The sequence below is a fragment of the Salminus brasiliensis genome, chromosome 5, assembly GCF_030463535.1.
Source record: "Salminus brasiliensis chromosome 5, fSalBra1.hap2, whole genome shotgun sequence".
In the NCBI taxonomy this organism is placed as follows: Eukaryota; Metazoa; Chordata; class Actinopteri; order Characiformes; family Bryconidae; genus Salminus; species Salminus brasiliensis.
In genome coordinates, this window is record NC_132882.1 from 15,742,493 (window position 1) to 15,767,616 (window position 25,124).

General features: G+C 38.6%; 1 protein-coding gene across 2 annotated transcripts in view; it reads left to right on the top strand.

Annotated features, from left to right (window-relative positions):
• Window positions 1-22,930, top strand: part of rorc (RAR-related orphan receptor C) — a 38,443-nt gene extending 15,513 nt beyond the window's left edge. The window contains exons 1-11 of one of the 2 annotated variants that reach the window (XM_072679589.1): window positions 591-686; window positions 15,056-15,141; window positions 15,314-15,455; window positions 17,010-17,345; window positions 17,443-17,562; window positions 17,971-18,092; window positions 18,948-19,080; window positions 19,307-19,414; window positions 19,826-19,936; window positions 20,184-20,293; window positions 20,813-22,930. In XM_072679589.1, coding sequence (XP_072535690.1) covers window positions 677-686; window positions 15,056-15,141; window positions 15,314-15,455; window positions 17,010-17,345; window positions 17,443-17,562; window positions 17,971-18,092; window positions 18,948-19,080; window positions 19,307-19,414; window positions 19,826-19,936; window positions 20,184-20,293; window positions 20,813-20,977 — 1,443 coding nt within the window. In that variant the 5' untranslated portion in view covers window positions 591-676 and the 3' untranslated portion in view covers window positions 20,978-22,930. Of the gene's footprint in view, window positions 1-590; window positions 687-15,055; window positions 15,142-15,313; window positions 15,456-17,009; window positions 17,346-17,442; window positions 17,563-17,970; window positions 18,093-18,947; window positions 19,081-19,306; window positions 19,415-19,825; window positions 19,937-20,183; window positions 20,294-20,812 lie in introns of those variants that run through there. The other variant, XM_072679587.1, reaches the window with a different exon arrangement.
• The last annotated feature ends 2,194 nt before the right edge of the window (window positions 22,931-25,124 follow it).

The following is a 25,124-nucleotide window of genomic DNA, read 5'->3' on the forward strand; positions in this document are numbered from 1 at the left end:
GGCATAGACTTTTGCTTGAGGCCATTTTATTTATTTATTTTTGTTATTTTAAAACAGTCAGAGATGGAAATTAAAAGAATTCTTGCTAAAATATTAAAGAAGTGTATCAGCATTACTTTAAGTCATATTTTACTCTCAATAGAAATCAATTTGACCAGGGCGTCCTTTTTTATGTATTTTTTAATCTGTATAAAGCATTCAATTTCATGAGAATAAGATAATGCTTGACCGAATCTGTATCCTTTAATTGACTCTGACTATGATGTTGGCATAGTGTTTTTGTATCAATGGAGAAAATATGGTAGTGAGGAGAAAATGATCTAATGATGTGCAGAGGAGAAGTGTGAGTGCAAATAAGAGAGGAAGCGGCAGAGAGAGAGACAGTGGCAGAGAGAGAGACAGAGAGAGAGAGAGAGAGAGAGAGAGAGAGATAGACTTACTATAGTTAGTTTGTGTGAAAGGGACAGGCCCTCACCCGCTGTGTCATTCTCAAAAGCACACCCGCACTCACACGCATACGCGCACACGTCGACAGTAAACCACCTAATCTCTGTCTGATCTCCCACACTTAAACAGTACCATCAAGGAGAGAGATAGCGAAACAGACAGTGAGAGAAATTCAGAATTTTTGAAAAAAAGCTTCGCCAGAGAGAGAGACTTCACGCGTACTGTGAAGATGATGCGAGGTAGGAACTGGTGTGTTTTGTGTATATTTGTGTATGTCTGTCTGTGTGTGTGTGTGTGTATGTGTGTTTGAGTGGGTGGGTGGGTGAGAGAGATGCTTGTTTACATCACAACAACATTTCTGTATGCCTCACTGCTGGCATGGCCTGCCAACTGCTGTTGCCGTTGTAGCCCATGTATCAGATTCTGAAGCAGGTTCTGAAGAGTGCAGCTTTTCTGTTTGTTGTACTTTATAGCCTGAAAAATCATGAAAAAATCGCCACTCGGTAGTAACCCCTGACCCTCTAACTTCCAAAAATTGGATGTTTTTTGGTCGTGTGCCTCTCACGCCGCCATATTATCTGTGAGTGAGTGAAACCCCTAAATTAAGAGTCATACATTTTTAGTGAAAGTGTTTGTCAGCATGCTGCTCTGCAGGGGAAGCGTGGCTGCGTAAAAATGTTACATTTTGTCACAAGCCTACTTTTGCTTCGTTTTTTAAGAATGAGGTTTTTAATAGCGCACACGTCCGGTCATCGGACTCTTGAACTAAATTGAGCAAGCCCTGAGCTCGTGGGAAGCTGGCATGACAAAGGAAATCAAAAATCTGCTGCATTTTTTTGAAAAGGCATCTAGGGGCCTTAATGTACGTAAGCAGAAAATGAGTGTATGCGAGATGAAAGGGACGAGAATTTTGTGTGAACGGTGTCTGAAGCTGTCACACAGAGTGCTTTAATGTTTGGAATTCACCAGAATTTATCATAGTGAACGGTTCAGTTTTTTTCCCTTAGCTTGTTCATTGTGTACAACTTTCTACACTGGTGCTCATGCAACGCTAGGCCTTTAGTGTTTTGAGTGGTTCTGTGGGTGTGGGATAGGAGCCTCCGTTAGCGAAGTGAATGAGAGGGGGTTTTCGCATCTGTTCTGACACATACCTGAACCTTAAATATGCCACAACATAGTTTGTGTTTGCCTTCATCCTCACTTTAGAAACTCAGGAGTCAGCCTGCGTAGTCTCTTTGATTTAAATGCTATAATCACAGCGGTGAAAGTGGTGGAAAGTACCCTTGCTATGGTAAATAAAGGCTGCCTACAGCGTCCGTAGCGAATGCGGCGAATATGGCGATCGTGAATACAAAATATACCATTACGAGGAGACCCGTAAGACCTTAGTGTCAACTAAATGGGCCGTTTCAGGCCAGAGCACTTTATTTGATTGGTGTGTCACAGCTGTGTTTGATTGTTGGGAGAATCCAGAACGTTCTCTACTCCATTCTCTCAGGTTCATATGGTTATTCTGGACATTCTAACATTGGTAGCAGGATGTTTTCTGGGTGTGCTTTGGCCGTAAACCTGATTATTTTTTATGTCTGAGTGTTTCGTCCTTTCGTCCTAACTAGACAAGACCTGACTTCTCGCAAGGTGTCACCATCAGGACACCATTAAATGGTACAATAATTACCACCAATGTGGATGATCTCTATAAACAATTCATCTTAACCTCATAATGTGGAATATTGCAAAAACCCATATTAATTATGCATATCAAAGTTTTTGGTTTGCTTGTGTTTTTCCCCCTAAAAAGCTTTTTTAACACCAGATAAACACCAGACAAACACACTTTTATTAAGGCCATCTTAATTGTATTTACAATAATAGCAGTAATAATAGTCCAATTTTACAGACGCTGAGAGTTTGTTTATCAGTAAGCTATCGTAGCAACTACGCCATACCAGCAGTGCCACGTATGTGTATATGCGAAGTGTGTATATGGGCATAGATAGGATTTTCTTAGCTTAAGCTTAATGTTGTTTTCAATTTCAAATTCACCACAGATTAATGGGTCTCTTTTAAAAAAGTGGCTTGCAGCCCACGCTGAGGAACCGAGGCCACCTTTTCGGGCTCAGATGACCTTTGCCTTGGCTGTGGACACAGTTTAGAGATGACTACTATCGTTACATTCCTTTTGCCCGCAAAACACCCCCATTTTCCATTACCGCCCACACGCGTCCCACAGCCAGATATCCTTTGGACAAAATGCTGATAAATTCAAAGGACGATATTACGGAATAGCTGGGAAAGTTTGAGTGTGTCAGCATGTTTTCTCTGTAGTTTCAGGTTTACCGTCACTTAACGCCAGTTCATCAGAGTCGAACTGCAGAACTGCTTACTGCTTGCTACTTTATGAAGTGTTTGCTATGATTCATTTATTATCCCAGTAGTGCAGTTAGGTGTTGCGGGAAGGTTTCTTACTATATATTATATGTATAATATATTATTATCACATTCTTCACTGTCCAGGTAGTATTTTGCTAAAGCACTTATAGCAACACGCGGACTAGAATAAACATTTCAGTGAAAGAAAATTATATGATTTTTTTACTACTGATGATAATATAGCTTAGAGTAGAGTTTTTACTACTGACACATAGAGCATAAGATCAATAGATCAATAGAACACAGATGTTCATGTTCACCCAGTTTGAAGTATGTAGACCACTGCCTATCAGTGTTGTTCCCCCCAGTTGTCCAACCAAATCTACACCCCTGTAAATGTAGTGAATCAAGCCCAGTAAAGATTTACAGATTTCATTTGGTCCAAGTTCAGTTTAGAGCATCTGTAATTTAGCAGATCTAAAAGGCTAACATTGCTAACAATTACATTATTTGGTTGTTCAGTGAGGTAGATAATTTCAATTAGCGTTGTGGTTTGCTAATTTACTCCTTTAATAAACAAGTGCAATAATCTCTGTAACAATGCAATTTTAGTATGTGCAATAATTTCTTTTTTATTGTATTTTTATATATGTTATTTGTTAATTCTATCCTATGTATATTTGATATGTGTACTTGTCTAGTGCCATATTTTTGTGTTAAACTTGCACATTGGAGCCTGGAGAAACGCAATCTCGTTGAGCTATGCACTCCTGCTGTATAGTCTACAGGACAATAAAGTACACGTTGACTTTGACTTAATAATGTGACTTAAATTTGTAATCTGTAATAATTTAGTGAAATATATCATTGAAATCAATGAAATATAATATGCAGCTAAATCATTTCCCAGTCAGTAGTCTTCTCAGTTGTCTCCCCTCTTGGACGATTACCCAGCATTGATTCTGCATTTTGGCTGTGTGTAGTGCTTAGGTGAGAAATAGAAAAGCACATTACTAAAAAAATGTGTATGTATTCTAGACAGATCAGCGCTAGACATGTGTATTCACAGTTTGCAGGATAAGGTGTTTGCACTGTTGCACTAGATTCTCACACTCCCTGACACACACACCTCACATCAGGAACACACTGCCACAGAGAACTTTACCAGCTGTGTTTAGTCTCTAGATATACACAGGTGTGCATGCATACTTTTATTTGACATTATTTTTCATGCTCATCATAAAATAAAATCACAAATCCATCCAACTCTACCCCTTAACAGGAAACTGCTCACAACACACTGTATATATTTGAGTCTATAATAATAATAATGAATTTGTCTATATCTTTAAAATATCCTGATATTAAGCTCAATGCCCTCTGATCCCTTTGAGCACTGCTTACTAAACCCATCTCCCTCACATCACACTCAGACTCCCCAGACAGAAGAATGCCTCTTTTCCGGCCTTTACTATCCTCTGCTCTTTTTCTATATGTTCATGTTTCAAACCTTCACTTTTACGACACTCTTCCACTCTGTTTTCTCTGTTTCTCTGTTTTCTATGTTTCACATGTTTCATTTTTACTTTTTTCAATATCACTTGTGTGTGTTGCAGAAGAATGTAATCTTTTTACAGCCAGCTTTTATTTATTTTTTATTTAAATGTCTTATAAAAAATGTTTAACACATTTTTAATCACTGTTATACTGACAGTTTTTCAGGCTTTTGGTATGGTTTATATTTGATGGATATTTAATTAGTTAATTAGTTTCATGTCTACTTAAATAATTTTTTAAAGAACATAAACTCTACAATAATTAACTAATAAGAATCAAAGTCTTTACATTACGGCCTTCAAGTCAAGTCAAGTCAAAAGGCTTTATTGTCATTTCAACTACATACAGAGAACACAGTGAAACGAAACAACGTTCCTCCAGGACTATGGTGCAACACACAACACAGTGCAGACAGAAACACAAATGCATCACAGAACAGTGCATACAGACAGTACAACACAATGCAGGCAGTACAGTACAATACACAGAGTGCAGACGAGAAAGTGTAACAGACAGGATACAATAGATAAATCAGACAGACTGAGATTAAACTAAAGGTCACCCAAAACGACTCGTAAAGAAAACGGTAAAAAAAATATTTTGCAGTGGATTTTCTGGTAAGCGTGCTGAAATCACTTTGTGCATTCTCTCTTTCTTTGCCTAGTTTTCTCTCTCTCTGTTTTTTGCCTTGATGAGGACTTACATTCATCTGGAGGATTTCCGTTCGTGGAACCTTGAGGTTTTTAAGTGTTTACCATGTAAATTGCTGACGGAGGTTTCAGGAAAAACGATGGACGGTTACAGAGAGACGAAGTCACACAATATATTAACCCACTAATCTCGTAGCAGTTTGGTGGGTGATTTTCCACTTCTGCAACCAACCACATCAATAACGCTACAGACTGTACTGGGTCTTACACACTATACATACATACGATCATGGAGCTCCTACAAACACAAATCAGTCATTGGAGCTGGTGCTGCAGTTTTTACGGATGACGATGTACTCAGCGAACAGTACAAAAAAGTGTATTCTCTGTGCTCTTGATTAGCAGGGAAGAGTGGGGCACAACCTAACAGATTTGTTTTTGCTGAGTACATTTAGAAGTATTTGAGCAACATGTTTTCAAATCTTTTTTCTATATAAATCATTTTTTAGACTTGATTATTCTTGGTATGGTTTTGATGAATCTATTGATAGAAAATGCATATTTAAAATGATAGATTTATTTATTTATTTATTTATATATTAATAATATATTCTTTATTTTCAGCTTTTTGCATATGTTTCTTTCAACAATTTAATAAATATTAGAATAGGAAATACTTTATTATAGCATACTATAATAATCATATTAATCATATTAATCTGTATTATAATCATATTAATCTGTATTATTAATCATATTAATCTGTAGATAAAAAAAAAAAGATAAAATCCTAATCCTAAATTTTGAATGTGTACGGTGAACATGAAACACTATTAAGAGGCTGCACTCTCAATAGTATGATGAAATGGTTGAAAGACATTGTTGGTGTGAGTCTTCAGGGTGCATTCTGATTGCTGTAAAAATGTACAGATGATAAAACAAGAAAGTGAGTAATATTACATTTTCCTGGAACATGTTTAACTACATAAAAAAAGTCCATGGTACATTTTACTCTGCATTTGCTTATAAACGTTGAGCTGCTTTGGTACTATCTGTCATGACAGTTGCTTTAGGCGCTGTCTTGGGAAATCTCCTTGGCCTAGTGTAACTGTGTAATGCCTGTGCATTTGTGTGTGTTGTGTGGTATTACCAGGATTTTCATACATTTTGTCCACAGGGAACGTTTTGAGTCAATTTTCTTGGAAAATTAGATGTTAGCAACCTTCAAAACCACTTGGTGCCTTAGCTTTGAGAACCATTGTCATAAAAACGGCATTAACGTAAATTCAGTTTGGTCCTTGAATGCTGACAGTCTTACAAGATGGATGATGGTAACAGTAAAGCAATATACATGCCTATGACATTTGGGTCCAAATACTGGAATAACTACTGGACTACATGACTAAACTTGTCTATGTATGTGAAAAAATAAATGAAATATAAATGTTGTTTTTCTCTGTGCGTAGTTGCACAAAATCTTGTATCTCCATGTCTGCTGTTTTCACTTGTTGACATAATGTGAATCTAGTGTGGATGTAGTTCCATTGGACGTTAAGGGTTTCTTACCTTCACTTGTACATCTGCAATTTCGGAGACACAAGGCTTTTTTGTTACAGCACTGATATGCTTTCTTTCTTCTGGTGTTCTGAGCAATAAACCATTTAATCTGCATATACACTATAGGGACTAAAGTATTGGGACACTTGCTTATACATTTAAAAAGAGATTTTCCTGCTTCTGTTGGAGTAACTATTTTCTGGCTTTCTGTTAAATTGTGATGATTGCTGTGAGGATCTGATTGCATCCAGCAATAAGAGCATTAGTGAGACCACCTAATCCCCAACTCCCGCAAAAGTATTAGATGGAGTACCATCATTCCAGAGAACACAGTTCCACTGCTCCACAGCTCAATGCTGAGTGGCTTTAGACCCTTTTAGTCACTCATTTGGCATTAGAAATGTTGCCAAAAGGTTAACGTTTATCTACTCCAGAGAGTCCTATTCTATTGGCAGTACTCTACAAGGTCTAGACAAGCTGTACGTAAGCATTTGCCATCTGTGTCATCAATGGGTGCAACTTAAACTAGCTGAATGCATTAATTAGAAGTAATGTCCACAAACATTTTAACATATATTGTATTTCTTGAATAATCTTCTGTGTGAAACCAGTTGTCCTTATTTAATTTGTAATTTAAGCACAAAACACAAATCGAACTGGTTGTAGAAAGCGCAGATACAAATCAGTTTAGTTTTTTTTTTTTCCTTTTAAATGGAACGTCAGTGTGGGTTACGTTGCTGTATCAGTGGGTTACATTGCTGTATCACTGCTTCCGTCTGACTTACGGTAATAGGGCAAACATCTGATCATATCTTTGTTTCTGTAAGTGAGCAGAACTACAAAGATATAATCGAATAAAATTGAGGTAAGAAATTTGAATTGTTAAGGCTGCCTTACTGAGGTCAGTTTGACCCTTTTATGGCAATTGTGTTAGGTTTGGCTGTTTTATGAAAGATAAAGAAGCTTTATCGGCTCAGATTGCACAGATGGATTCATGTATATGGCTGCTTTAGTGCAGCATTGAAGACAAAACACATTGTCGCTGTCATGCAAAAATGGTAACTTTACAAGAGAGGGAAAAAACCTTAACTTTTAATACACGTCAATGTAAAGAGATTTTATTCCAATCGATTTTGGAGCATTTCTGTTGATGCATTCATAATGAACGTTTGATATAATGTAAAGAACAACTGCCAGATTCTACCTATGAGATACAAAGTTTTTGTGTGACAGTGATGATTACTACTCTATGTGTCTGTGATTCACATAACATTGCCAGAACTATGTGTATTCTATTGGTAGCCTTTAAAATGTATGAGACAGAATATATGTATATAATGTGTACATAATGTGTTAATATCCATCATGCATCATGTTGTGCAGTGCTCCCATATGTTCAGTTTCAGTCTAATTTCTGATTTAGCACATCTCTCTTAAGTTATGTGTGCTGGGCCATTATCTCATCATATCTGATGAAGCTCGGCCAGCATTAGTTTCATTTGTGTTTGTACACTGCAGCGTCTATATGCCTCTACCTCTGTGAGTGGTTAGCATGGACAGATAGCACAATAGACACAGAAAAGGGGCGAGATAAGGAATGAGGGCAGAAAAAGAGAAACGTGACAGCATTTTGTACATATCAGCATGTGGTTGAGGTGGATAGAGAGATGGAGGAGAGATGGAAAGCCGAGAGATAATATTTGCTCTTTATCAGCATGTGGTTTCAGTGGGGTGTTGAGGCAGAATTAGAATGCTAGGTAAACGCTTTGTTTCGAAGTGGGGCTGCTGCTGTGTCTGCATTTGTGTGTGTGTACGTGAGTGTGTGTGTCTGTGCGTTAGTGAGTGCGTGTGTGTGGATCAGTTTGTTTGCTTGTTTACCATTAATTAAATATGCCACATATTTTTATGAAGTAAAGAATTTGAATACATGGACTTCAGCCTGAAATTCAGTTATGATTGGCCGATTCATATTTCACCCTCAAATGTGTGCTTTTGTATAGCAAGTCATTTTAGCCTAAAACAACACCAGTGATACAAGTAGAAACTCAGTTTTTACTAGTAATAATATCAGATTTTTGACCCTTGATTTACATGAATTTGTACAATTTTTTTACTGGTAATGGAGTTATGGAGAATAGTATGGAGGTAGTATGGAGATCTGCAGTTACTCGTTTACTAGTCACGGGACTAATATTATTGTGTTATTCTGATGACTCATAAGCATACACAATAGCCATTGCAGAACGTGCAGTGTCACATAAGGCAAATGAAATCAAACAAAAGGAAAATTTACACTGCTCTCATTTTTTATATCCATGATTATATTTGCTAAATATTATTTATTTTACTACAATATGGGATGCATGGAGTATATTATTAACACCCTAACATGTTGCATCATTGACTGCTGGTTAAATCTTAACGATCACAGTATGTATCACAGAATAAAATATGTTACAATGTCTGTTTTTTTTTCAATATCATGCAACACTAATTATTGCAATTATTGAAATAAGAGTTCTTACTAGTCAGACTCACAGTTCAGTGAAATGGGATTTTTCCTAATGCTTAAGTGTTGTTGGTATTTGGAAAGAAGAATTTGTAGGTTGATCGATGTCCATATATAACTTTGCAGTGATGTCAAGATTCAAAGGAACTGCTGACGTTCACTGGAAAATGTTGAGAGGACAAAGTCTATTCAGTGTTCTTAATAGAGAAACATTTTACACTCAAGTTTCTAATGTGGACATGCGTCTGACTATAAAATGACAATGGTCTTCTAAGGTCTATTGCAACACCCTTGGTTGATTATTGAGTGATTTTTAAGAGTAGTATTTGATGCCTGAACTGAAATTACAGATAAGCCTCTGATCAGGTGGAGATCCTTATTACTCACAAGCCAAAAGAAACAGTGGAGTGTGTCTCAATATGTGAAAACCAGTCTGCAGGTCTACATCCTGTGAAAGGAAAACACCACAGACTAACAGTGTGTGTGTGTGTGTGTGTGTTTGTGTGTGTGAGTGAAAGGTATTTCCTTTGTACTTGCTTCTCACGTAACTAGCCTTTAGAAGAAAGCTTGGAGAGTAAGGTGTAATGGAATTTCAGCATAGTTAGCAGGAAGCTTTGAATATCTCCTTGGGCAACCAGCCCACTCTTTGGTTCGCTGGCCGTCTCAAATAGTAATCAGTCGATTTTGTGGCCCAAGTTTTTCCTGATTAGGTAGTACTTTGTCTGGCTGATTAAAATTGTCTGCATAATTCAAAGGTTAGGATGTAAACAAAGTCAAGTTTACTTACTTTAGTTTATTGTAGAGAAACTTACTAACTTTCTTTACACTGGTAATGGTAGGACCCAGGGGTCACGATGTCTGAAACGCAAACATAGCCATTTTATTTACTGTCCTGACTGACCAGCAATAAAATGAAGGGCAAATGTGGAAAAAAGCTTTCGTTAAGGACTGTTGGCTTTACTGTGCCCTGCATATTAAAGCAGCACCAACATTTTAGACATTAATAGCAGCAATAACATAAAACATCACTATACTTAACTAATTAAAAGCAATTAGAGTGAATAAGCTTAGTTTAAAAGATGTGTTTTAAGAGCAGTTCTGGATTCCGGTTAATGGATATGAGGAGGAAGTGTGTTGCAGTATAGGAAATGGCTCTGGAACCCACCGTACTAAGATTGGGGGCTGGTAGTACTAAACAACTTGCCAGTGAAGGCAGCAAAGGACGAGATGGAGTATATATCTAAAGAACGTCTGATGAAAAGTGTGCTGCAAATATCTTTAGGCATGTGAATAACGTGAAATGACATGGGTTGTACATGGGTTTTTCTAAAGGACGAGATGGAGTATATATCTAAAGAAGGTCTGATGAAGATAGGACTGGAGAGAAATAATGAAGCTTTACATTCAATAATAATATTTGAAATGGATCTGTTGTAACATAGGGCCTGAAACCTTATGAGCTAACTATCACAGAACAGTTAGAACATATTTGTCACAGTGCTTTCTATCAGGTAAATTTTAGAGGCATTAGGTTGCTCTATATTGTAGCATTTCACATCAAAACAGTCTGAATGACTGGGTTTACAATTAAATATGCCATAACATGAAAAAAATAAAAATCAGTGGAATTCTCCTCTAGCTATTAGAAGCTCAGGCCTGGCTCTTCTTCATTCTTTGGTGCTCTCGGACTTTCTCTCATCTTCATGAGGCCACACAGGTTTTGGTGTTAAAAGGGGACTGACCATTAAATAAAATTCTCCAAAGTAGCCGAGGTTCAAGAATTTTGTTGGATGATATGCTAACCAGAGTAGAGGAGAAAGCCATCTGAGAAAGAGCTGATGGGCTTTCTGTGGTTTGCTTACTTGTTATTGTCAACATCAAACAACAGGAAATTCACCTGGCCCACAACTGCTGTGTGCCCCCAGCACACACACACACACCTAACTACCTACATACACACAGGTACAAGCTGCTTGGTGATCTAGAAAAACCCATCTACAACCCATGTCATTTCACATTATTCACATGCCTAAAGATATTTGCAGCACACTGCTATAATGTATGAAAGACATCCACCTTTACCATACGCTCTCCAACCCCCACACCCACACACACACTCACCCTTTTTAATCACACTGTATATGCTGCGGATATGAAGAGCTTTCTGGAGTTCCTTTCTGTGCCCAAAACCAGGGCACACACAAGAGCTGACACACTGACATAAACACACTGACACAGAAACACATACATTATCTGACACAATAGCAGAGCCCCTGTGATTAGTGGTGAATTGATTTCGCTGCACTTGATTCTACATACAAGGAATTGTGGCCTACTATAGTGTTGATCGACCACCTGAGGACATGCTTTTATGAGCTTGTGTGATTGCATGAGTGGCGATATTGGAGAGGAGGAAGGCAAGGTGGAGAGAGGGGGTGAGAGAAAGAGAGAGAAGGGGGTAAATAATTGTGATTGAGGAGAGAGGGCTGTGGGAGAGGGGGAAGGACATTCCTGGCAGCGAAAAACAGAGATAAAAGACTTTCTTACTGGCAGGCACATCTTTTGTGAGAGAGACAGAGAAAGGGAAGGAAAAAGTAAGAGAACGCATGAAAGAGGGATAGTCAGAGTGAAAGAAAAGCCAGTAAACCACTTAAAAAGCCTCTGAGGTTGACACCTTCAAGTCCACCTCCTCACTCTGTCGAATATTCCCCCACTCTCTCTCTCTATCTCTCTCTCTCTCCGTCTGTCTCTGCGTCTTTTTTCGATCTCTGTATTTTTTGACGTTTTTGATGTTTTTGTCTTTGGGTGAGAAATGCCCCTGTCACACTCGGTCCCCTTAGCACGGCAGAGCCTTTGATGGCCCTGGTGGGAAAACTGGTGAGAGGAAACTTTAATTCTCTGTTGTAAAAGGTCAGGCTAATATGACTTGTTTCAGGTTGTGCAGACTATTTCAGTGTTTGCAAACTGTAGAAACACCTAAAATTAAGCCCAGTAGCAGAGGAGCTTCAGGTTACTTGCAGGAGTGTGAGAGTCTAGACTTTCAGGATAGAGTGTTTCTATTGTTTTGAAGGCAGGAATCCTCAGAGATAACTGAACACTAAAAAAGAAAAAAGAAGTTTGGTGGTGGTGGAGGTGGTGATTGGGGAGGGGGGGGGGGTGCTGGGGGGGGGGGTGCTAGAATTGACTAATGCTAGCAGTGAATGTTAATAAAAGCCAATTGTGTGGAGTGAATTCATTTCTGTTTTTTTAAATGAAATCTTAGTTCAAACAACAAAATTCTCATAATTAAAAATGCATTCAAATAAACAAAAAAGATCCATAAAATGCATTTGCATTTAAACACAAGCAATATTGTGTTTAAATCCTTTAACAGCTCATCTTTCATTTGTACATAATAATAAAACAAAGATCATTGAGAAAAGACAAATGCCGTTGTTTATGGAAAATTTGTTAGGATTTTTTGGCATATGTGAAAAATAATAAGGATGAAAGCATGGTATTGAACGAATTTATCAATAATATTTACTTTTTCATGCTGTAAAAATCTCTTTCGTTCTCCGGAATGATGGTGCTTCATCCAATGCTTTTGGAATAAGTTGGGGAGTTGGGGATGAGGTATGGTGGTGACCATCAAACATCCTGATCTCACTAAACTCTCTCTTACCCTTGATTTCAGAAGAAACAATGAATGAGCAGGTGTCTTAATACTTTTGTCCATATATATTGTATATTCAGGTGCTGTATACCTGAATGATTAGTTTGATTTGTTAGATTTGATCTGGATCTCAAAACCGATCACGTGTCTCTACTCATTAACGACACATACTTTTCTTCTGCGGCCGAGAAGCGGTAGTGGCATTTCTCAGGAACAATAAACTGTGCACAGCACATCACTACATGAAAATCTGCCCCTCTCATGTGGTTATAGAAGAGCTCCCAGCTGACCTCAGGGGAAACAATTACTACTGACTGACTGCAATGGATTGTAGTCATGATTCTGTAACTAAGCTAAGTGCTTAGCTAAGTGCTAAATTCAATCACTTCTAGGTAGTAATTGCCTTTTTTGTTGATGACCAGCTTTTAATTCAGTGGCCAGCACAACACAACCATAAGTAGGGTAAAATGTACTCTGTAATGGAGTTTATGTAGAACATACTTTCATATGACTTTGGTCAACTTCTTGTATTCTTATAGCAATGCTCACAGCAAGCTGAGTCACCCTGCAGCAGATAAACACAGTAGTACAAGATAAACTACAGCCTCCACACCATGGCGTTAGATTTAACACAGTGTTATCACTAAAATAAAAAAAGGGAAGACCAAATCGTCTCTGTCATGCCAAAAACCTTGTATCTCCATTTTTGCTGTTTTCTCTTTTTTTTCACACCACAGTGTGAATCTGGCAGTAGTTCTGTACATTGTGTCAAAATCCAAAACATGAAGTATGAACCAACAGAAATGCTCCAAAATGACTTATATAATAAAAGTCATACAAATATAAATAAATATATAAAAAAAAGATACAAATATTTAATGCATGGTGTCCAAAACAGGGGGCAGGTATACGAACATAATTGTAAACCACATGCCTCGCAATACTTATTCCAAACTAACAGAGGAGTATTTCCTGAACCTTTACTGTGTTGCTGAACAATCACTGTCTTAATTAATATTTGTTACCCCGACGTATTACATCATCAATCCAAAAGGGCAGATGGCAGTGGTAATGATCATGTGATCTCTATTATATCTATTAAAGATTTCATTTTACAAGATGCATAGATGTACAGTTTTCAGATACAGCTTTACAGATTCATCATCCTCTGGATGCCATTTTAATAAAATTAATAAAAAATGTCCAATGAAAAACACGGATCACCAAAACGGCGACTTTACAGGAGAGGGCATAAATGTTCTTCGTATAGAATGGAAGAGCTTATTCCAGTAATTTCGAGCAGTTTTATTGGTCCAAGGAGAACTGTTTTGAATATGTTTTCTGGTGCTGATATTATCTCTATCGATATGTGATCAAAATGAATGTGCCATAAATGTGTCTCTGCCTTTTTCACTGGTCATATTCATTTTCATGCAGATATCTGTATGTATTTAGGTTTGCAAGCTGTTGTCTGGCTCAGCATAGTTAAAAAAAATAGAGCTGTATTAAATTGCTTGTGCTTGCATTGATTTCTAGAGGCTGTTACACCTGGCCTTGTTTGCACTGCTACTCATTTGTAGTAGAGTTATGCAGGTTGTTAGTGTTGTGCCCCACTCTGTCCTATGGGTTCAGCTTTTTTATTTACAGTTCTTCTTTATTACCAAGATACAACACACTTCGTCATCCACTGATGAATGATGGCCAGCTATAGCTGTCGTTGCCTTTTTTTATTTTTCATTTTTCAGCTGTTTCTCTTATAGCCTGTGTGGAAGTGTGTGTGTGCACATGGCATGACATGGTATGAGTGAGAAATGTGGGGTCTGGTTCTTTGGTTACAGGACAGTGTGTGTGAACACTAGATAGCCACATACACACATTTGAGTTCCAAGAAGTCAGCAGGTTAGATTTACTGAAATATCGACCACACAGAAACGCATGCACACCCGCACCCCCTCCCAACACCACAACACACACACACAGGCACACACATCCTTGAACGATCTCCCTGCTTGGTTTTTGGGCTGCTATCACATATATTTAGCTGAACCGTCATGCTGAGCCAGCTGGGCCATCCTGCATCATATCCCTCACCATTTCCACTATGGTATCACTCAAAGAATAATTTGAAGTATCTTTATTTTTAAAAGTGCTGAGAGTAGTTGTCATTCTTACATTCACATCACTCCAAATGCCTCCCCCAGGAATGTAATTTTAAAGCCACTAAATTAGCTGTTCTCATGTACAACAATGGTTAATGAGGTTTGTGTGTGTGTGTGTGTGTGTGTGTGTGTGTGTGTGTGTGTACAGCTCAGATCGAGGTGATCCCCTGTAAGATCTGTGGAGACAAATCATCAGGCGTTCACTATGGAGTCATCACCTGCGAGGGCTGCAAGGTGAGAACAGGAACTAAACTAATCACACTCAGGCTTGTAAGTGAATTGAATTCCATTTGAGTGATTGTGCTTTATTCTTTCTCTTCCTCACTCCTATCTCGCCTCTCTCTCTCTCTCTCTCTCTCTCTCTCTCTCTCTCTCTCTCTCTCTCTCTCTCTCTCTCTGTCTATAGGGCTTTTTCCGGAGGAGTCAGTCCTCCAGTGTGCAGTATTCTTGCTCTAGGCAGAGTAACTGCCCCATTGACCGTGCCAGCAGGAACCGCTGCCAGAGCTGCCGCCTCAAGAAATGTGTCGCCCAGGGAATGAGTCGGGATGGTGAGAGAAAAAGAGAGAGAGAGAGAGAGAGAGAGAGAGAGAGAGAGAGAGAATGAGAGTCAAGCACTCACTGTATGAGCTTATTATATTCACAAATGAGCTGAACTGTAATAGAAGTTGTGTAAAATATAAAATGTGATGAAATCTAGTGCTGATGGCAGCCCAGAAAGTGAACCTGATCCAAACAAAGCCCAAATGTCTGTTTAGATCAGACTAGACATGAACTGATAACAATATAATAATAAAATTTTCAGCATTAGTTTAAAGGGCCTACATAAGGTAAAGCCAAACTGTCCTTTCATATGGTAAACATATGGACGCTTTTAATTTACCCAACACATTTACATGTTTTCTACTGCCATTACAATGATTTCTTAAAAGAGAGTTGAACATATTAGTGTTGTAGCTGTTTAAGCATTGGCCATGTCATCCATCATCCAGTCCTGTTCCCAGGGATGCCACAACCATCCATGGCCAGGAATCCCAGACGGCAAACTGGCCTAGCTCTCTCTGGTTGGCAAGGACGGCCCTCCCTCTCCCCCATTACGTAGCAAGATGCAAATCAGTACAGGCATCTGCTAGCTTTTGTAACAGAACTTGTTGTGAGTGTTCTCCATAAAGCACGTGATATAGTAAAAATGACAATAAAGCCTCTTGATTTGATTTGACATTTAGCTTAGTTCAGGACCTTGGGTGTTCTACAAATGATGTGAAAAATTAAAAATGACAAAAATATTCTCCTGACATCTTCTAAAACAACTAGAGAAATGTGGTGTATGAACACTTGATATTTTTTTTGTAGAAGGAAACAAGACCAAGTGTGAAGAAGACTATATAATCCCCAATACATTTGCTGGTTTATTATGAACAGATTGCATATACCTTTATACCCAGTTCCACAACCTTCAGTTATCCTGGCATGACCCCAAGAAGAATTTGTGCATAAGCAAGTCCTTATCTCAGTCACAACAAAAGCTTCAAGGAACAATCAGCATTTGGGTGCCATGGTGTTCAGAAACAAGACATAACACAGGCATACAGAGTGCTAATCTTCTCACAGTCTCAGGCATCCAAGGTCCAGTTCCCTGCTGGATCTCAAGCAAATGATGAACAAGCCTCAGGCAAGGTATGAGTCAGGATAGTGGACAGGAAAATCTCCCTAAACATCCATGAAAGGAATTAGGACTGGAAAGGTTGAATGCTTTAAAGCAACAGTATGTAAAATGTTTTGCCTTAAAACATCTTTAAAAATCCTATTGTTGCTGCCCATGGCTTGACATGCCAGCTGCTGCGCTACATGTGCACTATATGACGATTCTCCGCCTGCCTAGAAATGCGTCCTGGCTCAAAGTGCTAATTACACTTTCTGACAAATGGGGGAGCCCAGGAGCAAAAATTGTTGAATTAATATTCATTTACACTTAAAAATCCCATCCATCATTACTATCATCATCTGTAATCAGTTTGCTTGGCTGGCCTAAGACCGTTGCATAGTACTACAGACAGCACTGAGGCAGCAGTGCTGTTTGAGTAACTGCGCTCTCTCTTGTTTAGCGGTGAAGTTCGGCCGCATGTCCAAGCGTCAGCGAGACTCCCTGTTTGCGGAGGTGGAGAGACACCGGCAGCAGCAGCAGCGTCTCCAGGCCAGCCAGACAGAGCCTCCGCCTCTACCAGCGTACCGGCCCAGCAAAGAGCCAAGAGGCCGCTCACCCCATCTAATTCAGCCACTGGGTTCAGCCTACTCCTACCCCCTAGACCAGGAGCTCCCCAGCTGCCCACCAGAAGTGCACCCCTATCTGGACTGTGCCGCAGGTGAGGTCCAGGCTGCAGCGCTGGCCTGCAGGAGTGCCCAGAGGACTGGAAACAGCAGCAGCTTTTCAGCAGGGCGAGGTGAGGTTTCATCCAGAGACTGATTTCCCTAGCTTAATTTTTTGCTGGACATAAACAACTTATCTATCTGTTTTCTCTCTCTGTTCCTTGTTTCCAGGCTTTGACTCTAGGCGATCCACTCCGGAGGCTATGCTGAGCATGCCCGGGAGTGAAATGGGATTACGAACTTTTGACCTTGAAAGCTCATTCTGTCCCTACCCTACCTCAATGCACATAGGTAAAGGCAGAGAGCAAGAAAGAGAGAAAGGTTTTATGACTATTACATTACATGAGTACTAACATATTCATACTCATAGCAAAATATTGGGTTGTTAAGTGGTCATAGGCAGTTCACAGTGCCCATAAGAACCCCTGATTTTAGAAAAGCTATTAACGGTGTGGGGGATTCTTTCATGCTCAAAGTCAATGTAAATAATGTACTGCAACCCTGTAAATTAAAAAAAAAATTTCCTTCTGAATTTGACTTTTAAATGATTTTCATCATGCTTAATATGACCAGAAACATGATCTAACTACATAAAAAGGCCAATTTTGTAGTCAGACTGACTTTAAGTTGAATTCTGATCTCTCTCTCTCTCTCTTTCTCTCTTTTTCTCTCTTTATGTGTGTGTGTGTGTGTGTTTAGAAGAGCTGTGTGCAAGCATTGTACGTTCTCACAGGGATACAAGTCAGTATCACGTGGAGGAGGTACAGGCTCTCAGATGGAAGGTCTTCAGCAGGGAGGAGATCCATGCCTATCAAAGCAAGGTCTCACATCTTAACTATGGCATTACCATTGCTGCAGAATAAATGATGAATGTCATCATGAAGTTATACTAACTACAGTTCCCACTACCATCACACTATAGTGTGTAACCATGTGTTGCCTTCAGAGGTGGGTAGTAGCTAGATACCTTTGCAGTCTGCAATGAAGTTAACACTGAACAATCCCAGGACGCACCAGTGCACTTTTATACTTTTACACACTTTTATACTTTACGAATAAAGGCCAGTTCATGCTTCTGCGTGTAGCCGTGTAGCCGTATACCCTACGCCAAACCCTACGCCGTAGTTTCACGCTGCAACAGCTGTGATTGATCTGCTTGGAAGCATCGTATTTCAGCCTTCACCTCCACTTTTAAATTCATTAGGCGAACATGGAGCATGGATCGTGCGCATGCTGATGTGTGATTTGAATAGATTCAGATAATGGACCAAATTATCAAAGCTACCCGCTTTTCCTTGTCCGTGTCTCTAAGTTTCTGGACAGGCTCAGAAAATTCACCCTGCTTCTGCTTCGGTTCAGTCGCCATATGGACTCACATCTTCTCTCTCTTTTTTGTAAGCCAGCTAAGACAGCTATTTTGCTTCAGCTCCAACATAATCCCCTCAGTTTCAGTCACCGTCGCCCCCCCATCTGTTACAGTTAACTCCATCTGTATGTAAAGGTATTTGTATTCTAGCAAATACAAGTTGCTTGTATAAAATCTTGTATAATTAACCTTGCTGAACTATATTTACAGTTGTTTAGCAAAAACTGAACCCTGTCTTGAAACCTGGCCTGTGTGTGTTCATTTTCTTCTCTCTCTCTCTCTCTCTCTCTCTCTCTCTCTCTCTCTGTAGTCTGTGGATGAGATGTGGCAGCTCTGTGCAGTGAGGCTGACAGATGCAGTGCAGTATGTGGTAGAATTCGCGAAGCGCATTCCGGGGTTCCGTCAACTCGGTCAGAACGATCAAATCTCGCTGCTCAAGAGTGGTAAGACACATCTGTCAATCCAACATTCTGCAGTTCCGCCTGGTAGGGCATACCAGGGTCTGTAACAGAATTCAGTACTCATTTCTCTGTGTGTGTGTCTCTTCTTTCTCCATTCTTTTTCCTACGTTTTCCATCCCCACATCTGCCTTTATTTGTATGCCTCCTGCTTTCATTTTGCATGTTTTGTCTCTTTTCCTGTGTGTTTGCGTGTGTCTCTCTTGCTCAGGTTCGATGGAGGTGGTTCTGGTCCGCATGAGTCGAATGTTCAACACTGAAAACAGCACAGTCTTCTTTGATGGCAAGTTTGCTGGAACTGAGCTGTTCAAGTCTCTCGGTAAGCTAAACATCTAAGAATATTATTCAGTTCAGTTCCCGTCAAACTCAGACATCTTTTAGTTGATGCTTGTTATTGATTGATAAGTGCTGGAACTTTGTAGAAGCACAATTACAACTCAAACCATAAAATAGCCAGACTATAACCATCAGCTGAGCTATCACAGCGTCAGACTGCAGTGGAATTAGATCAAATAGGCAGATTTAAAAGATAAACCTGAACATTCCTGATTCCAGTTCGAACATTTTCTGCCTACTTATGGTAGTCAAATCCTCATACTGCTTATTTAATTTTTTCCACTCATTCCACTCATCTGTTATTAGTCGTATTTAATAATTGTTTATGTTTGTTTTTATGTTTGTGTGTTTTCTCAATGGAATTTCTTTTTCTCTGTGTGCAAATGCTGTGCAGCCTGTAGTGATTTCATCGCAGCCGTGTTTGACTTTGCTCACAGTCTTTGCGCTCTGAGGCTGACTGAGCAGCAGGTGGCACTGTTCAGTGCTCTTGTGCTCATAAATGCAGGTATGTGACATTACCTAACACACTCACTCTCTAAAGCACTAGATTAACAAGCCTGGTATTAGAGAGTATCTATAGATAATACTGTGCTTCCTTAAGGAGAGGTTTGGAAACTGTTATGAGAACAAACTGACATACATAAAAAATGACTGTTTTTATAAAGTGTAGTATTTATTATTAACTTATTTAACCTCTTTATATTTAATTGATGTGTATAAATATTTGTACTTGTATGTAATGGTGTGTGCAGATCGCCCATGTCTAGAGGACAGAGACAGAGTGCTGAGAGTAAGAAAAGACATGGAACTGGCATTCAGTCACATCCTACATAGAGACAACCAGGAGAGTCTACTGCACAAGGTGTGTGTGTGTGTGTATAGCTGAAGGTCAATTTTAAATCCATTGAGGTGGTGTACAGAAAAAAAACTACAGAAACAATGGACACACACATGCATGCATAAATACATATATTTACGTTACTTTTGGAAAATGATATATAGTTGCTGACATTAAAAATCTTTTTGAAATGAATCGGACAGTGTTTTTTACAATCAAATTAAATAGACATTGTTTTTGTTACTGCGCCTTTAAGATATATACAGGACATAAAAAAAGCAGTCCAGGCTGAAACAGTTCTAATAACTTCAGCATAAATGGGCAGGGCTAACCGCTATAGTCTAAATAAAGACCAAATATAGGATCATAATCACTGGGAAGCCCAAGGCATGTTTTAAAACAGTGTTTACATGATGCACTTCCAACAGTGATATGGGCCCGTTATCTGTGTAAACTAAACATAAATAAGTAAATATTTTAAATTTACAAAGAAAGATTGAGGGTTAATTTCACTGAGTTGAGTTTTTGTTTGTTTGTTTTCAGCTGTATCAGAAGATGACAGCGTTGAAGAGTCTGTGTGCGCTGCATATTGAGAAGCTGCGCTGGTTCCGGCAGCTCTACCCTCTCACAGTGCACTCCCTGTTCCCTCCTCTTTACAAGGAGCTGTTCGGCTCAGACACAGATATACAGGCAATGGTGACTCTCTAAAACACACAGAGTACATTTATGAATAGAGATTATAATCAATATGTCTTAAATGTACACTTTACCTTATGAGAAAGATGGATCTATTTTTGTAATTCTGACAGGAACAGAACATAATGTCAATAGAAATATATATATATATATATATATATATATGAGTCTGTATTTTTGTGCAGAAGCTATTTTGTAGTTTGAAGCAAAAATGATTGCTACGAAAATTAAGCTACTCAGCAGTGATAGTATTTTTGATAGTCTACACCTTTGAGCTAAATTTAAGTTGAGGTTTATAGGTTGTTCACAACTGATAATACTGTATATCTGTACATAATTGTGATTGGCACCTTTTTTTGTCTTGCTGACATCCTGAAAAGAAAGGCTCATGGCTCTGTTCAGTGCTTAGCCACAGTAGGTATCAGTGAATCTTTCCAGAGAGTGGACCTTTGCATTGAAAATAAACTACTTGAATTGAACTCCACAGCAGGTTACATAGTTTTGCACAATCATGACAGCATCAAGTTACCTCTGACACACTGTTGCTTGTCCTACTCCTTCTAGTCAGAATCTGAAGAGAGAGGACACTCCATCCTTCTAAATAACTATAGCACTGAAAATCTTACATTGATTACATTGCCACAAAAAGTTCTTTCTGTGTGAGTGGAACATTTTATCGTAGTACATTATAAATCTCTTTTATTCATTTTGTCAATGTCAGTCCTCCATACTCAGGCTATGTGAAGTATTGAAGCAGCTATTGGAGGCTGTTGTGGTTTAGGTGATCTTCACTTGAATTTGAACAATGAATGACTGCACAAACTGCATTAATTAAAATTTGTTTCACAACAAATTTGACATATTCCACAATTGTCCTTTTAAAAACAATATTTTCAGGGCTTGGCCAGCATCTCTTGAATTGTAGACAATCAGTATGACAGTTCCAAGCCTCTTCACATCAAGTACATACAGTGTCAATTACACTATATGTCCAAAAGGGTCCAGGCAGCCTTTGAAATGAGTGAATTTGCACACTGATGATTTATTACACAAACAATTCACAATATCACACAAGACTGATATCACCATGCCTAATGCTAAGCATCAGGCTGCATTTTCTGGAACTCTATACAGTACCTTCTGGGGGTGGTGTATGCAATCCAGAACTGTACCTGACCGCATTAATGCTCTTGTGGCTGAATGCAATCAGATCTGTGCAGCAATGTTCCAACATCCAGTGCAAAGCATTCGTACAAGAGTCCAGGCTGGGGGACAAACTCTGTATGAGCACCCTTATTTTTAGAAGAAACTTTGGGTTAGGTGTCTATAAACTTTTGGACATATAGTTCACATCCAGGCAACATGTGCACTGTATATTTTGAGTGGCGGTTATTCTAGGCTTCAGAACTGTTATGGCCCAGTTTTTCATTAGGGTGCTGAGCAATTCTACGCTACCAGTATTTTTGTTAACAGTTGGTTTGGAGGGTCTAAACGCAGTAATTGTAACTAAAGTCATTAGAATTATGATCTTACTGGTCACACCACTTATGTTTGGACACCTTGTCCCAGGTTTTAAAAGGCAGTGTGTAGTTACAATGCTAGCACTGATGGGTATGAAGTACAGTGACATAATACAACATATGGTAGCTTTGCTAATGTTAGCATTCATGAATGTTTATGTATTGTTTATTATAAGAGTGTGGAATATGTCTTCAGGGAGTCCAGGTTCTCTTGCCATTTAACTTAAGTATTGCTGTGAATTCTTTTGCTGTGATTTCCTAGCTGTAGTTAATCTATGATATTTCTGTTTGTGAGTTTTGTTGATGTTGGAAGATGGGTTTTTTTGTTTGTTTTATTGTTATTATTATTATTATTATTATTATTATTATTATTATTTTGGACTTTTACTTCACTCTCACTAACCATAGTGACTTGCTATGCTGAGGAAAAGACATCAAATAAATATGTGAATAAATTAAGACATTTCTCTTTCTCATGACTGATTATTGTATTTGAAATGGGCCATTTAATTATTTTGTGGGTACCTGAAGTTGTTCTTCAATTTATAAAGTATAGGTACATGAGTTTGGTTGAGGTGAGATGTGGTTTAACAAGCCTATTTACAACCCTGTTATTAGTGAAATTCACCATTATTTCTTATATGGAGAGCTCGAGAAAAATATTAAAAGCTCAGCTATTATTGGATGGTTTTAGTCATCAAGGTGGCTTACAAGAGCTGTATAGCACAGCATATCATAGCTTTTAGCCATGTAAAAGAACATAAAAGTAATTATTCCCGGGTCTGATTGGATAGTGTTGCCATTCTCTTGCTGTCCTTTGGCACACTGTGCAGTAACTAGCTGAAAAGACTGTAGCCTGTTGGCTAATGTTAGATTTAAGCCTATTATGGTTCTTTTGAGCTTTTGAGCTCCCTTGTTGCAGACTTTGGCACGAGAAAGCTGGTGTCATGAGGCCTGACACGCATTACAAACTGTTTTCCAGGTCAGCAGAGTCTTGCGTTGATGTATATAAGCTGTCATATCCTAGAATGTCCGTATTGTTACTCAGCAAGCTGCTCTGTGTATTTGTGATGACATCTTTACATTTAACACATTAGTTTCTGTCTAAGTGGATTCGGATATGACTGAAATTTCTCATCAAGGCCCTAAATTACTTTTCCTCCCCAACTGTTTGGATTATTGTATCTGGATTCAGGGAAAGTTTTTGTTGGCTTACATCTGGAATCTCGCAGTAAAAGCCCCAAACAGTTCTTTGGTTAAGTGCCCATGACTAACACTGTGACCTTTTGTGCAGTAACCTTGAGTATTATGACTATACAGGAAATGTTGTCTGCAAATAGGCCTTCTTTACTGAATAAAATAGATCTTTATCAGAGAATTTATCAATCAGAGAATTTGGTCCCAAGCAGAGTGGGTAAAGAGCTAGATCTGTTTAGCTACATAGATGTCTAATTTAATTCCCCTCACTAAACAACTTATCAATCCTACATCGTCTTGCTAACTCTCCAAAAAACACCCAGATGTGGTTTTAGACACTCATTAAGAACTCCCTTTTCTCAATTTTTTCTGCTTTTATTAGTTGAGTTACATCACTGCAATGGATCACAAAAGCCATGTAACATAGTATAGTAAAGTACACCACAGCATATCTTTTTTATAACTATAGCTAACAAAAACATTGTAATTATTTTTTTGCTATCATTCCTGAGTCTTACCAGACCGTGGTGCTGTGTTTTTGGTGTCCTCTCTGCACAGTGTGTGAATAGCTAGCTGAAGAGATTGTAGCTGATCAGCTTTTAGCTTAGCACGCTTACCTGGATTTACCCTTACAGAAATCTGCTATATGTGCACAAAAATATCAACTGGGCATATATTTTGAATATTATGTACAAAATTGTGGTATGGGAGCACTCTCATGATGCTTTGGGGTGCAGTTTTGCGAGGTAGGCCCATCCTGAAACAGGTCTGTTCATAAATACATTTTAATAAAGCACAGAGGATTACAACAGCAGAGATGTTTTTTTTTCTTTGCTTTTTTTGTTCTTTTATTGCTTTTGTTTTTTTAGGAAAAGAACAGGGTGCTCACACATAGAGCCTCTAAACCAGGAAGGTCCCACCCTGCAACAACCCCAAGCCCAAATCTCAGCCTGGTTAACACCACTAACAAAACTACTACTAAGAGTCTGTTTTTAAAGCTAAACATGATTTCAAAAGGCATCCCAAAGCATCATGGGAATTCTGCAATGCTCCTACATCCTTAGTGAGTTGCCTTATACTTACAATTGAAGTTTTGTACAGCATACTAAAAAGAGCCCAGAGTAATACAAATCCACATTGAGAAAAGATTACTGATAAGGGCCTTTAACAATTTGCTCGCTGAAACGCTGTGAAACGCTCTTCCTTTTCACTCTTCCTCTGTGGGTGCTGAACTTCTCTTTCTCACTTCAGTGCACTAGATTTGTGTGACTGGCTGCCAATTGTAATTGTTGTTATTGTTGTTATGTTGTCAATTGTTATGACAATTAATAGTTCAATTAAATTAAACTAGATATATATGTAACTAATTAAATGTTATTTGTGATTTATTGATTGTTAAATAAAGTAACACTTTATCCTAAAAAATTCAATATAAGTAGAAC